At 41.7% G+C, this 15,420-nt stretch overlaps 1 protein-coding gene across 1 annotated transcript; it reads left to right on the top strand.

Annotated features, from left to right (window-relative positions):
- Positions 1-17: 17 nt before the first annotated feature.
- Positions 18-9,572, top strand: LOC130126210 (serine/threonine-protein kinase Nek9). The gene is made up of 23 exons (XM_056295619.1): positions 18-674; positions 1,877-2,054; positions 2,149-2,204; positions 2,289-2,359; positions 2,552-2,657; positions 3,232-3,363; positions 3,449-3,559; positions 3,695-3,759; positions 3,882-3,932; positions 4,044-4,236; positions 4,318-4,462; positions 4,576-4,776; positions 5,013-5,059; positions 5,193-5,354; positions 5,479-5,587; positions 5,682-5,843; positions 6,063-6,230; positions 6,331-6,384; positions 6,522-6,709; positions 6,817-6,978; positions 7,326-7,430; positions 7,536-7,589; positions 7,689-9,572. Exons 1-23 carry the CDS (start codon positions 489-491, stop codon positions 7,866-7,868), a joined length of 2,886 nt encoding a protein of 961 aa, XP_056151594.1. The 5' UTR covers positions 18-488; the 3' UTR covers positions 7,869-9,572.
- Positions 9,573-15,420: the final 5,848 nt, after the last annotated feature.

Here is a 15,420-nt window from a genome sequence, read left to right as displayed (position 1 = left end):
GGCGGTGGACTCTCTCTGCGCCGTCGCTCTGTTCGCTCAGTGGAAGCGGTCGGAAAAGTCTGCCAAACCCGTCAGACGTACTAACTAGCCCATTGTTGTTGTTGTTGTTTTTTGAAAAGCGATCTCATCTGCAACCGTGGGGGGATCGCGGCTCCATGTAGATACACAGGCCGACTGACTGACGGTGGGAAACAGGCGTTTTGAACGAGATGAGGTCGGGCGACTTCCTAACCGCGGCGGCCGACAAGTAAACGGCATCCTTAACACATAGATATCGTGTTGTTCCTTCCGTCCACTTTGGTGACTTGTGCTGCGCTGAAAGCGGCCAATAAACGCCTTGCTGTTTAAGATATGTGACGCAGTAGATGTGTTTAGGTCTTGTTTAGCAGTAAAGCAGAAGAAAAAAGACAAACTTGCCATTAGGGCCTAGTCTCTTCTTTTTTTTTGGATTGTTTTTTGTGTGGCACTGCCTAAACTGAAGCCCAGACATGTCACTGGAGGACCATGAAAGGCATTTCGCCTCGTTAAACTCAGATCTGGGCAGCGAGTCCGTCGCCAGCAGACAGTCCACGTCGGGCACGTTTGGTGGCGAAGAGGAGAAACTGCATTACATTCCCATCCGGATTCTCGGGAGGGGGGCGTTTGGGGAAGCGACCCTTTACAGGAGAACGGAGGTGAGTTGGGGAGTTTTTCCTGCAGTCTGGAAGTTTTTCTGCAGTCTGAACGACGACAGCCCACCGAAATACCTCGTTAGCTGCGCCACAGGGGGAACACCTCCTGATCTAAAGCAGTGTTATACCGACCCGGTCCACAAGCGCCACATGTCCTGTACATTTCCTCTGCCACCCTGCATAGGCGAGGCCCTACTTGTTCAACCAATCTTCTCTTCATTTTGTCAGGTTCGGCACACTTTACGTGCTTAGGTGCCTTCATACGACACGACTGGTTAAACAGCAAGCAGGCAGGGAAAATCTGCAGGACGTAGTGGTGGTGGGGGGGAGGGCTTGCCTACTTGAGAGCTAAGTTGGGAAAACACTTTCAAAATGCGTGTGGCCAACTCAAGTGGCATAGCCTCCCCCCCCCCCCCTGTAACCTTGTGAGAAATTCTTGAGTGAGACCAAGATAAATGACCTAGTCATGCCCTGCATCCTTTTCTGTGAAAGAAGAGGTTTGTATTCTCTAGCCCCTGTGAAAGCTGTAAGGTCAGGATTGGTGATGGGGTAAATAAAAAGGGGAAGAAAGCTATGATCTCAAGTCAGTGATCATCATTAGGCAACCGACTAACAATTTGAGCATTGCTTCTTTAAAAGGCATTACCCATTGAAATACAACATTCCCCATCATTTCCATCTGTTTGACACGATTCATTTTGGTGTGTACTATGAGCTTATGCAATGAAGAGTTCTGCTGGATGATATGGAAAATATCACAATAATCAGGGAATTTTACACTATATATATATATATATATATATATATATATATATATATATATATATATATATATATTCCATATGCAAAGAATACCATATCTAGGAATAAAACTTAACTGAAGTTCATCACATTGACCTGTTTTGTAACATAAGTTCAATGTCACACCAAACCTAGTTTTCAAATAACACTCCCTCAAATATTTCAGACCTGCTTTTGTGAGAAATTTTAGGTAATAGATTCTCATCGTCATTAGTTTAGACAACAGAATTGTGTATCACAGTGTGACGATATCCTAATTTCATCCTGCTACGATACTGTTGAGAGGCGATGTCGCAACACTGAATTATTGCCAAGCCCTACTTAAGTTAAAACTGTGGAAACTGGTGCATTTAACCCCCCACTAAACCACTGCTTAGGACTGAATCCCTGTTGTTTTTTCCCAGGATAATTCTCTGGTGGTGTGGAAGGAGGTGGATTTGAACTGCCTCTCAGACAAAGAGCGCAGAGATGTCATGAACGAGATAAGCATCCTCTCCATCCTGCAGCACAATAACATCATAGCCTACTTCAATCATTTCATGGATAAAAACACTTTACTCATCGAATTGGAATATTGCAATGGTACAGAAATACGGCAGCTGAATTTGTACTTGAATGAGATTGGTCTAGATGGTATTGATTGTTGATTAAATTTCACAATGTGGCATCATTTCAGGAGGAAATCTCTATGATAAAATCAACCAGCAAAAGGGGACACTTTTCACTGAGGAGGTATGGCGCAATTTCAAGATTTTTTTTTTTACATACTATACTTGTGCTCCAAAAATATTCTCACTAGTGATATATTTCTCTTAGGTGGCCATATGGTACCTGTACCAAATTGCCTCAGCAGTAGCCCATATTCACAAGGCTGGCATTCTGCACAGGTAAATTGCTCTACTCAAGATCTGTTGAAAATCTTTTGCTTTTTGTCTCATTTGTTGTTAACAAGCTTGTAGAATGATCAGTGACTTATTTGGAGCTTTAATGAAGTTTTGAGTGATCAGCGAATGCGGAGCAACAATCATGTTCTCCGTTTCTGGAAACAATTTCTTTTTCTGTCCACTCTTTTTCCACAGAGATATCAAAACGCTGAATATTTTCTTGACTAAGACCAACCTTATCAAGTTGGGGGATTATGGCCTCGCAAAGAAGCTCGACTCTGAATTTTCGATGGCTGAGACTGTAAGTTGTGCGGTGTGGCCCTCCATTTATATTTACATTAGCTACAAAATCAGTGTGTTACATTTCTGTGTTTGACGTGTTCATGTTTAATGTTGTGACAGATTGAGTGATTGTTCTAGTTTTTATTTAGAATGCCATTCATTTACATAAAAAAAGATAAATTCAAGGGGGAATGTAGGTTTTTTGCAACTTTTCATACATATCAGTGAATCGGACTTAACTGTGGTCTAGCCTATTGCAGCCACTGGAACTAGTTGTGATGAAAGCACATGACAGAGATGTCAGCAGTGACTGTGTGTTGGTAATTGTCTGCTGTGACCTTGTCTGATGCTATTCCTGTCTAATGAAGACTGAGATGTCCGAGTGGGCCACAGAGTATGTGAGGTGGTGTTTGTTGACTGTGAAGTTGCTTTGCAGACACTCGGTTTGAAGTATTTGACAAAACAGCACTTTGTTGTATGTAGTAACCAAAGTGCTGAAGCATGCATATTGCATTTTCATCAACTTGAAAGCGGATTTTAATATTGCCTCGCTTATCTTAATTTTGCTTTCATTTTTGTTTTGTCAATCCTAGTGTGTGGGAACCCCATATTACATGTCACCTGAACTGTGTCAAGGAGTGAAGTACAACTTCAAATCAGATATCTGGGCCATGGGTTGTGTTATTTTTGAAGTCTTAACTCTTACCAGAACGTTTGATGCAACGGTAGGTTGACAGGTTTTCCAGTTATTTGCATTTGACAAAATGTTGGAAATTTTCAATTTCACTGTGCTGCTTTGTGTCCGCTCAGAACCCCTTGAACCTGTGTGTGAAAATAGTCCAAGGCAATTGGACCATGGAAGTAAACTCGGATGTTTATTCCTCTGCATTGATCAAGCTGGTATACGAGTGCCTCGATCAAGTGAGTGGGGGAAAAGTCTGTTGGAAAGGGTTCTGATACAGGTGGCAACATTGCTGTCCAATATGCAACTTTGCAAAAAGCTCAGCTATGTCATGGATATGAGCATTAAGTGATTGTGATGTATTTGTTTTCCAGGATCCGGCTAAGAGGCCCACAGCTGACCAGATTCTAGACCAGCCAGTTGTCTCCTGCTGCAGACAGTAAGTTGTTTGGAGAGAGAGAGAGAGAGAGAGAGAGAGAGAGAGAGAGAGAGAGATGCTGGGGATAACATCCCATAGAGATTGTTCTTAAACCCAATAACCTAATAACAATACTCTTGCAGGGAGTTTGAGGAGCGAGTTGTCTTGCTAAATTCAGCAATGAAGAAACCAAAGTAAGATGTTTTCTACTATTGCCGCATAGGCTGTACTTAAACTTGTTGATTTCTACCAAATTTGATTTCCTATCAGAACTTTGTGATGATTCATCATAACCTGTGTTTTAGGCTGAGCACGGTGACAGAGAGCCCTGTTGCAGTGGTGACCACACGCTCCAGGGAGGTGTACTTTTGGGGTGGGGGCAAGTTCACCCCCCAGAAACTGGACACTTTTAAAGGGGGCAACAGTGCTCAGCAAGTGTGTGCCAGCGAGAGTCACTTTGCGGTGGTGACTGTGGAAAAAGAGCTGTACACCTGGGCTGTGAGTATCAAACTACCTCAAGAAGACAGATGGGGTGGGAGGGTGCTCTGCTCATCTGAGTCTTCTCATCTCTCTTGTCAGAATGTCCAAGGTGGGGCCAAGATGGTAGGCCAGCTTGGCCATGGAGACCAGGCCTCGTACCGGCAGCCAAGGAGGGTGGAGAAGCTCCAGGGGAAGGCCATCCGACAGGTGGCCTGTGGGGCTGATTTCTCTGCCTGTGTCACTGGTGAGTGAAGCAACTTCAACCAAAACAAAGTCCAGATAAATCTTGTCTTAAAAAAGAATTGATATTTATACAGTAAAACCTTACTGTTGACCCTGCTGCTGCATCTTTTCCAGATGAGGACCAGATGTACATGTTTGGGTCAGACTACTATGGCTGCATTGGCGTAGAGAGCGAGCTAGGCATGGAGGTCCTGGAGCCGGTGCTTCTGGAGTTCTTTGAGGAGCGGCCTGTCTGCCAGGTGTCCTGTGGAGACAACCATGTGGTGGTACTGACCCAGAATGGGGATATCTACTCCTGGGGCTGTGGAGAGCACGGTACATAGCAGGACATGGTTGTTAAAAATATGATCATCTCAGCCGGTTTGACCTGGTTTCCATCCAGTCTGTTTTTGTTGTTCTAATAGTAGCCACAAGGTGGAGGCAGCAAACTTTTTGACCCACATTCAAAACTCAGACTCAACATCAAAGTTGTTCTTTAACTTTTTATTTTACTTATTTATTTGTTTGTTTGTTTGTTTATCGCTCTCTCTCTCTCTGATTTCCTGTTGCAGGACGTCTTGGCCTGGACTGTGAGGATGACTTTTCCTCTCCTATGCAAGTTAGTCCATATTCACTTTAGTGATATGACCATGACTGCATTCATTTACCCCACTGTTGAAGGAAGCAGGACTTTTTACAGCGTATAAGACAAAAAGAATGTATTTAAGTAGTATCATCCGCCATATGTTTAGGTGGAGATCCCGAAAGGAGCCACCATCTCCTCTGTGTCATGTGGCAGTGATGGAACCTTCTTTCTAACTGAGGCAGGAAAAGTACTGGCCTGTGGGAACAATGAATTCAACAAGCTGGGTCTGAGCCAGGGTATCTCTGGTCTCAAAAACCATCCCGGAGAGGTACTGTGCTATAATGCAAGTACTATAATCCTGTATGCAGATTGTTAGTGATGTGAAAATGGCTCTGGGACCTCATTGTGTATAGGTTTTTTTTTAAAGTTTTCTTCATTTTACACCACACAAGGGCTGCCAAGGAATACCATATACCACTACACTCACGTTGGTTAAGCAGCTGGCCCGGTTCAAGATTCAAGTCATAGCCCCAGGAAAGACACATACAGCTGCTATTGATGGTAATACCGTAAAGAAATATGATTTATGAATGGCAGTTGCAATTGCCACTATTTGTGATGAAGTATCACTCCATATGATCTCTTGACTTTTCAGAAAGGGGCCGTCTCATCACTTTTGGCTGCAACAAGTATGGACAGCTAGGGGTGAAGGACTTCAAGAGACACCAAGGTGTCCAAGTGCTGGTGGGACCCTTTGGGGGGAAGGTGGTGTCCAAAGTATCCTGCGGGGATGGCTTCACCATTGCAGCAACCGAGGGTCTGAAAGCATTTTTTTATGACTAGAGGGAGTTGGTCATTATATTTCTGATCTTTATTTGCCATTATTGTTTCACTTGCTAAACTGTTTTGCTGTACCCAGCGCCTGAGATCATGGCAAGTACAGACATTCTCCCCAGGGAGAAGATTCCACAGGCTCTTGTGATCCTGGAAAGATCCTATCTTTTGATTAATAGAGGCTATTTATGTCCCATTGCAGACAATCAGATATTTGCATGGGGTAATGCAGGAAATGGGCGCCTTGGGATGCCTGCTGACAAGGGCTTTGGCTCAGAGGTTTGCCCTGCCTTGCCAAGACCCATCTTTGGCTCTCTCCACCATGTGCCAGACCTCTCCTGCCGTGCATGGCACACCATCATCATAATGGGTCAGTCAGCATCATCAGTCACCTCTACTTCATAGTGCTCAAAATAGCCAGGAGTTTGTTGTTTCATGAATGTGTTTATTTTTAATTTTTTCTTTCACAGAGAAAGTGCTCAACTCTAAGACCATTCGCTCTAACAGCAGTGGACTATCAATCGGTAGTGGTGAATATTTTCCTTGGCAATTTTTGTGTTGCACTGCACTGTTCACTTTGTGAGCATAATGTTCTGAGCTTAGCCTAAATTTGGTTTGTGCGTGCGTGCGTGTGTGTTTTTCTGTCTCTCTGAATATTTAGGACTGGGCCAGGAGGTATCTTCCTCCTCTGTGGATTTAGAGATGGAGCCGGGTGCAGAGACGGAGTGTCGTGACAGGGGTCTGGGTGGCACAGTGGAGGCTGATACCGAGGAGTGCCGCATGGAAACCCCTATGATGTCAGTGGAAAACCAAACAGGAGACAGCTCCTGCCCTCTCTGGCTTAGAAAGGTATGTATGAAAGTGTGATGGGTCTGCATGAAACAATACGTGTTTTCAAAACCTTGGTTCATATCATGTAGATGTAACATCAGACTGTTTTTTTTTTTTGCCACCAGGAGCTCCAGGATGCTGAGTTCATCCCCATGCCAGTTGACTCCCGGGGCTCCACACCTGACCGGCTTTCTCTTTTCTCTGAGAGCATCACTTTGCCTTATGATGAGCTACAGGAACTGAAGGCTGCGGCAGCGGCGGCTAATACCGAGAGAGACCTCTCAGAAGTATGTTCATTAATCCATTGTTTCCACTGTTCTAATTAAGTTTGTTGAATTAGTGGTCAAACAAGAATTTAAAATTCCAATTTCAGCAAGTGATAAATTAAAAGCAAACAATCATACAGATAAAACCAAAAAATTTTTGGAGAGTATTATTTTATGTCTCAAAACTACCAGACTTTTTTTGATTGGTATCCAACTTACAAAATGCAGGTATGCCTTACCTCTGAGTTGTATGGATTCTGATTATAAAGGTCTGTTTTAGTTGAGTAAGCTGGAACTCTAATTGATAAAATAAGAGGAGAATAACTGGGTTCATGAGTGTTTTATACATTTTGTGGTTGTCTCCTCAGACTAAAAGGATGGGCTGTGATAAGGTAAACGGGATGGAGCAGTCTGGAGTCTGCAAGAGAGGAGAGTCGGTTTCTTGCTGCGAAGCAAGTTGTGAAATAGCCCAGGTCTGTTCTGCAGAAACCCACTCACTCTATGATGCATAACGAATACATGAGTACACCACATCCTCACTGCATTCAACATAACTTGTGCCTTCATTGTTGTTGCAGTTGCGAGACACGGTCGCTCATCAGGAATTCAAGATCCAGACGTTAGAGAAGCAGGTGAGGCATTTTTTCTCTCAAAGGCTGACTCGGTACCCTCCTTGACCAATGTAACTGATTGATAATAGGAACCTAATTGTTGTTTTTTTTTGTGCGAAGGTGAATGACCTGCTGAAAGAGAACGAGAGGCTTTGGGCAGCAGTTAACCAGGTGTCGCTAAGAGGAGCGGGATCAGAAAGTAATGGAAATCACCAGTCTGATTGTGTGCCTGGGGATGGAGGTGGAAGAGGAGGCGGATTGACAAACCATGGGGGCAGGTCTGCAGGAGCAAGTTCATGAGCTAATACCCGAGGATGTTCTTATGTGGTTAAAAAAAGCGTGACTGAGCTCTCGCCAAACGTGAAAGTAAAAAGGATGTGACTGTCAGAGGATGCGAAATGGATACGAAGGCGCAGTCAAGTTGAGATGCTCAGAAGCAGTTTGCTGCTTCTACTTAATCCAAGGTAGCCTCATGCCCACTCACAATGTATTACATTGTACATGCTTGATATAGCACTAACTGCATGATTTTCATTGTGTTTCAATATGTACGATTATATCTTGTATACTCTTGTATGCACACATCAACCTAACTCATCTAGTTGCCGTGATCTAGCTGTAGTTTATACTGAGTACAATGTTGGCTGGACTCAACATAAAGCTTTACACCAATGAGAGACAATCTGATTATAGTGTTACTCTGCAATGTGAATTTTTAGTCAGTGTTTTTCTTTTTAAGGTTTATGTTTTTTCGTTGTTGCTGCCTTGGTGATGTCTACACTGAGTTTTTAGTCCCACCGCTCACAAGAATTTGCTAGGATTTATCACAGAACAAGTAAACCCACCTCATGCAACTAGTGTGGAAGCATTTTACATAAACGGTGTGTGTTTTGTATGGTCGGCTATTCAGATATGACGGGTTTATTTTTACTTATTCCAAAAGCAGCTCACGTAACGTTTGGAGTGATACTGTAACTCGTGTCAATGCCATCTTCTAATGTGAAAATCTTATTCGATCACATGTCCTGATGCATGCTCAATAATCCAGGTAAGAAAATCAAAGAAGGTTGAATCAGTTCATCTGGATACGTTTATTGACAATAAACATGTGATCTTATTCGATCACATGATTTCATGAGTTGTTTCCAGCACATCTAACAAACCTGTAAAGGAAAAACGGCAAATACAATATAGTTTCTTTAACCGTTCGCATTTATCACAGAACGTGCCTATTATGAAATCTTTTTCTATGCAAATATTTACTTTTTAATTTTTGTTTGTCGTATTACCATATTTGCAAAAGGCATTTGTGTGAAACATGAAACTACTGAATGGATTTCGACAAGTACGTTACTTTATGTTATTGCCTTAGAATGGTTGAAACTTTATTAGAGTAACAAATTAGTGATACCCTCTGTGACACGTATCAACACTTGAACAGTTCTCGTAGAATGTGGACAGCAGTGTCTTTCAGTACTGTTAATTTTATGATGCATTTTTAACCAATATATCAGCCTCTGGTACTTCTTATGTATGTTTCTGAAATATTTGTTCTTGGCTTATTTTGGATGATTTGTGAAAGCAAAGTACTAATCACGTTTTGTGTATTTGTTTACGATTGGTTGGTTACAGTGTTTATTTTGAGTGTAATCATGAGAAACAAACATTTAAAAACTTCATTATTTGTTCATGTTAGCTCATAAGCTATTGTCTTGCTTAGTGTCTTGGTTTGTGAGCTTTTAAATAAAAAAAAAATACAACACTGGCAAACCTTTACAATGCAACATAAATGACAGTGCCTTAGCACCTTACTGAAACAGAAGACGGCGCCGATATAACGATGTGTTGCTTTCGTTTGTTTTATACTCATCAGCATTTCAAAGAAAAAATGCCTAAGCATTTTTTGCATTTGTTTATACCTTTCAGCGTATCAAATATTGATTAGGTGTTACATTGGTCTATATGCACATTCATTGCTTTGTGTAAAAATATGAATAAAAACAAACTGCTATCTTATTTTGTCTGCTTAATCGAGACATGACACTATATAAGCCTCACTATACTCCTAACTACGCATAATTGGGCTTGACAATTATTAATAATTCAGCTTGCTCCTGCAATTACACTTTTTGTAAACTGGACAAAGACTGAAATATAAACATTAACAAACTGATCATATTTATTAAAAGTGAAACATATTTGAAAATTTAATGCAAAAAAAAAAAGCCGCTATAATTTTCATCGGCGAAAACAAGGTGGGGGAGGAGGACGACTCTTGATGTGCTGGCAGTTGGGGATATGCCGCTCCGCTGGTCCAGGGGCAAACCGTCTGGAGCAGTGAGGGCATGTCACATAGTCAGGGTTGTCTTGGATGGGTGGGTTATGCTCACCAGTGCCACCTGGAAGACGACTCTGCTGCAGAATCCTAATGAATGCCTCATGTTTCTGTCTCCAGTTGCTCTTCTTTACCTATAAAAGAGTCAACAGCTCAGCCATGACAGTTCAAAGGATGTGGAGAGAAAATTCTATACACTCGTCTTCTATCCCACAAAGAATTGATTGTAACGGACCAGAAAATGGTTTACTACCTCTGGAGTCCTGCTTCTGGTGTGGGTCTTGAAGAATGTTTCCAAATCTGTTCCCTTGGCCCTGTAACTGAAGGAGTCAAAGACTTTGCGGTGGGACCCTCGGAACTTTTTACAGATTTCGTGGTGTTTCTCTAACCTTTCAGCAGCAAACGTTCTGTGACAGATCTTGCAAGGAAGTTGCTGGCGACAGGTGTCAAGGCTCTCTCTGGGACTCAGTTCCACCCATTGTGGCTCACTGGAGTGAGGGAGACCAGCAACTGATGGCTGTGATGGTACCTTAGATGTTCTTCTTTCATTGTCATTATGTTGTGTCACCAGTCTTTGAGCCGACTTGCACTGTCCAAGCTGTGGCATGCTTTGTTTCCTTTCATCACAGCTCGAAGTACTGCCTGCCTTAGACTCTCTTTCCTCATGTAGTTTTTCCACTTTCTTGTCCATGTTCCTGCTGAAGTCCTTCTCAGGCATCCTGCTACTTCGTTCTCCATCTTTTTCTTTCTCATTTTCCTGCTGCGACCTCTTTCCCATGCCCCTCCCAATCCTATTATCTTTTTCCTCCCTCCTTTTTACTTGATTCTGCTCATTCTCTTTTACCATATCTTTCTTCCATCTGCTCAGCTCTCTATTCTCTCTCTTCTCATAATCTGTGACCATTTCAGCTCTTCTGTCTCTGCTTGGCTGGGGCTTCCCAAGGATTCCTGCTTGGCTGAGTCTTGCCCACTCCTCTTCATGTGAATTCTTCATTCTGCCCTGGTACCACTCATCTTGCCTCCTTCTCTGCTGTTTATTGACCTCCTGTGTCTCATTACACCTGACCCTTGCTGTTTCTCTCCTCCACTGCTCGGATGGGGCCACCCTGGTTTCCATGCGGTATTTTTCCTCTTCTGCTCGTTTTCTGCCCTGCCACTCCTCCTCCTTCTTTTTGTCATCACCTGAAGCGGCTCTCTCTTTCTTGAGGTTCTGTCTTAACATTTCCTCCATTCTACAAAGCTTCTCCTGTACAAAGAGCTGCTTCTCATGAATTGCTTTGGCCAGCTGCCACTGTTCATCTGGCAACCTATGCAAGTCTTTTTTAGGCCTTTGGTACACAGCAATGTCTCTGTTGCAATTTGAAAGACACTCTTTTGACAATAAAGAAACTTCGGTGGGGCTCTTGTTGCAGTTTTTCATATTTCTTCCTTTGTTTCCTGAGTAAATTTTTTCAAACGGGTCAAGTAAGTCTTGTGTCCTGAGGCTGACAGTTTTTTTGTGGTGAACAGGCTTGAGTGGAAATGCCCTGTCAATCCCAGTTTTTTCCCTGGTTGGTAAAACATTGCCTCGCGTTTCAGTATAAAAATCGAAGTGTCCTTGTCTTTTAGAGTTACCTTGCCTTTCAAGATTGTATCTTGGTTGATCGAATGGCTCCTGTGTAAGTGTTTGGTGATATTCATTTGTACCAGTCCTCTCTTCCCATTTGTTACTCCACATCTTGTCTGTGAAGCTGTTCTAATGTCCCATGGACTTTGTTGGAGAAACTAGCACCACCACCACTACAAGTGGATGGGGTTTTCCCTGGTATTACCTCTGTTATCAAAAAGAAAAAAGAAAGAAAGAAAAGAAAACGTGAACAACGAGAAAATGAAGCCAAAAAGTCGTCATACATGGCTTGCTCATTAGCAGCTAACATGAACGTTAGCTAACCATGGCAAGGGTTTATGTAAAACAAATCACGACTAGCTAATGTTGGTTTACTCACTCTGCTTACCAGCATCACCCCTGGGACTAACAGTCGTTCTTTAAAAACGTTCGTTTAGCGTTTCAAACTCGCAATCGTTGACTATGATGTGAGGGAGAAATAATGGACACAAAGCATTAATTAATTAATTCATTCATTCATTCGTTATCCAAACCGCTTATCCTTACTCAGGGTCGCGGAGATGCTGGAGCCTATCCCGGCAGCCGTCAGACCGTCACAGGGCGAAATAGTGGTGTGAGAGACTGTAGCAGAGAACTATGGCCTACACACAAAGCGTTTATTTACCGTGTATTTCTATCAGCGATGATGCGAACTGCTCCACTCTTCCTGTTGATTGCCGTTGCCTGGAAACGAGACGTCGTTTTTTTTCCTTTCAAAAACTTTATTCCAACCTGCGACATTACAAATTGTACTAGAATGTAAAGTAATACAGATTTCACATATTCACCTGCTGATATCACAATATTAGAAACAACACTATTTTGTGTTCATATTATCACTATACAAACAATTAAAAAAAAGCAAACACTGCAGCTAGCTACCGTATATACTACATGTAACAGCTGCCATTGCTAAGACACATTTCACATACATTTCAAATACTGGTTTTCTTTTTCACACACTTAAATGATTTGAGGGCGACTCTTCAATTTGGGGCACTTTTGGCTTTTGAAAATTTGAAAAAATATTTTAAAAAAATACATTTCTATAAAATCCCCCCCCCCCCCAAAAAGCTCTATTAAGTGGTCTGGAACAAATAGCTTAGCATAACTTTGATCGTCCTACAAAATAAGTTTGATATTATGATGCTTTTTTTCAAAGTTGTAACAGCAAAATGTGATGGTAATGACACGTGATGATAATGACAATTTTCAATTTTTGGAGAAAAAGTTATCTAAGTCTTAGACTTGCTAACCTAACTTGTTAGCTAGCATACAATGTGCAATGAATGTAAGTGAATAAAGTGAATGTTCTTATTTCTGAACTAAAATACTCAATTAGTAACTTGTTTGGTAATGATGCCTAAGCGATATTTAACTATAAAAATGGGCAAATTGCACATATATAAACTATATGAATCTAAAATATGTCTTTTTAAATTATTATGAGAAAATGCAAAGTAAAGCTTTAATGAATTTAACCATTTTTATTACTTTATTATAGAGGGGAAGTTAAAAGGTCTGGGTTGGGGACAAGCCCAAAACCGTGAAATTCTGGCACATTTGAATTTTCAACATACTGAAAAAGTATTACAATGTCATCACTGAGACATAAATCTTTTTTTCATAGTTAACACAACGCAACCTAACAAATACAATATAATTGTGTGTGTTTTGTTTTTGTTTTTTTATGTTTTTTCATGAAAATCTACCCTGGGGACAGAAAAACTCCCTTAATTGAAGAGTCACCCTTGAATGATAACCAAATTTAAATTTGCACAGAAAAAAAAAACTGACTTGACGTTTTTCACCATATGTCATCTACTACTACTACTACCACTACTTTTGGCTGTTCCCGTTAGGCATCGCCACAGCGGATTATCCGTTTCCATCTCTTCCTGTCCTCTACATCTTCCTCTGTCACATATCATATTTGACCATATTTCACAAGGTTTAACAAATAACCCAGCCACTGGGGATGCACAAGCCGGTGCATTCTTAGCGCCGCTCAAGCCCGGACAAATGGGGAGGGTTGTATCAGCAAAGGCATCCAACGTAAAACCTTTGTCAAATCAAATATGCGGACCATAAATCAGATTGCGAGGCCCGGGTTACTTTTTCCCCCTCTTTTCTTTTATTATGAAAAAACATGCATAATACACCTCTTTTCTTTTTTCTTTTTTTTTACATATTTACACAGATATGTGCATAATCATTAGTACAAGAAGAAAACGCAAGATACAAGACATTCAACTAAAGTTCAAAGCACAGATAGACAAGACAGAAAAATAGTGAGGTAACCTGTAGGCTCTAGCAGGCTCCCCACCAAATCAAAGAAACCCAACTAAAAACAACCCACAGATTGACAACACAGAACATTAACCTACAGGCTTTTGCATGGCTTCCATCCCACAGCCCCCCCACCACCACCACCACCACCACCACCAAATCAAAGCAATAAAATATTAATACTCAGATAGACAAGACAGAAAATAGTGAGGGAACCTGTAGGCTTTGGCATGGCTTCCAGCCTACAGACCCCCTCCATATCAAAGAAATCAAATATTAAAAATACACATATACCATCCCCAATACATCTTACCCCACACTCTGCACCATTTAACCAAAATCTAACATCACCCTCCCTTCTTCCCCAATCACAATGAAAGTGCTCCCCTCTGCAAACCCCCCAATAAACTTTTCTTCCCTGACATAACTATACAACACCTTAACATCTCTTTCCATTATACTCTTGAAAACATTCCACGCCTCAACTCTCCTCTTTTCATAATGTGCTATATTCTTCCTTAACTTGACAGAAAACCTTGGATGGCTTAAAATATAATTTAATAAATTAACATTACATCCTTTCACTTTACCAGTCACCCCAAACAACCACAATTCTCTCCATTCCATTGTCAACAAACCCACCTCTCCAACATCTACTTATTAATTCCTTCATTTTCAACATGTATCCCTCCAGCTCACAACGTTCAACAAACTCATGCATAAATGTTTCAACTCCCACAACACACACATCACATTCTTTCTTCACATTCACGTCAAACTTACTAATTATTACAATGAACACCCCATTCTGCCTTAATAGAAATTTTTTTTTTAAATTCTCACATTCAACACTGTTCCACTTCACTCTCAGATTCATCCATATCCTTCATACATCCATCTTATTCATAATCCTCTCCCACACTTTAACTTAATTTTAACTTTGAACTTTTCCCACACTTTTTTTTTTTTGGCCCGGGTTACCAACGACTGCCACCGGTACTGTTGGCCAGCGGGGTGCTGGTGGAAACTATACCACTGTTGAGTGAAGGAGAAGGAGAGGGGGAAGGCATGTCCAGAGGCAGTGGGAGAGGAGGAAGGGTAGGAGTATGGAGGTGAGTTGGAACTTCAAATGTAGCCAATATGACTGGTAAAGGGAGAGAGCTGGCTGATATGACGGAGAGAAGGAAGGTAGATGTACTGTGTGTGCAAGAGACCAGGTGGAAGGAGAGTAAGGCCTGGAGCATCGGAGTTGGGTTCAAACTCTTCTACCGTGGTGTGGATGGGAAGAGAAATGTGATAGGGGTAATTCTGAAGGAAGAGTATGTCAGGAGTGTGTTGGAGGTGAAGAGAGTGTCAGACAGAGTGATGAGTATGAAGCTGGAAATTGAAGGTGTGATGATGAATGCTGTCAGCGCATATACCCCGCAAGTTAGGTATGAGATGGAAGAGAAAGAATAATTCTGGAGTGAGTTGGATGAAGCGGTGGAGATTGTACCCAAGGAGGAGAGAGTGGTGATTGTAACGGACTTCGATGGGCATGTTGGTGAAGGGAACAGAGATGATAATGAGGTGATGGGTAGGTA

Source organism: Lampris incognitus, chromosome 16 (genome assembly GCF_029633865.1).
Source record: "Lampris incognitus isolate fLamInc1 chromosome 16, fLamInc1.hap2, whole genome shotgun sequence".
In the NCBI taxonomy this organism is placed as follows: domain Eukaryota; kingdom Metazoa; phylum Chordata; class Actinopteri; order Lampriformes; family Lampridae; genus Lampris; species Lampris incognitus.
This window is presented reverse-complemented; position numbering and strand designations above follow the sequence as displayed.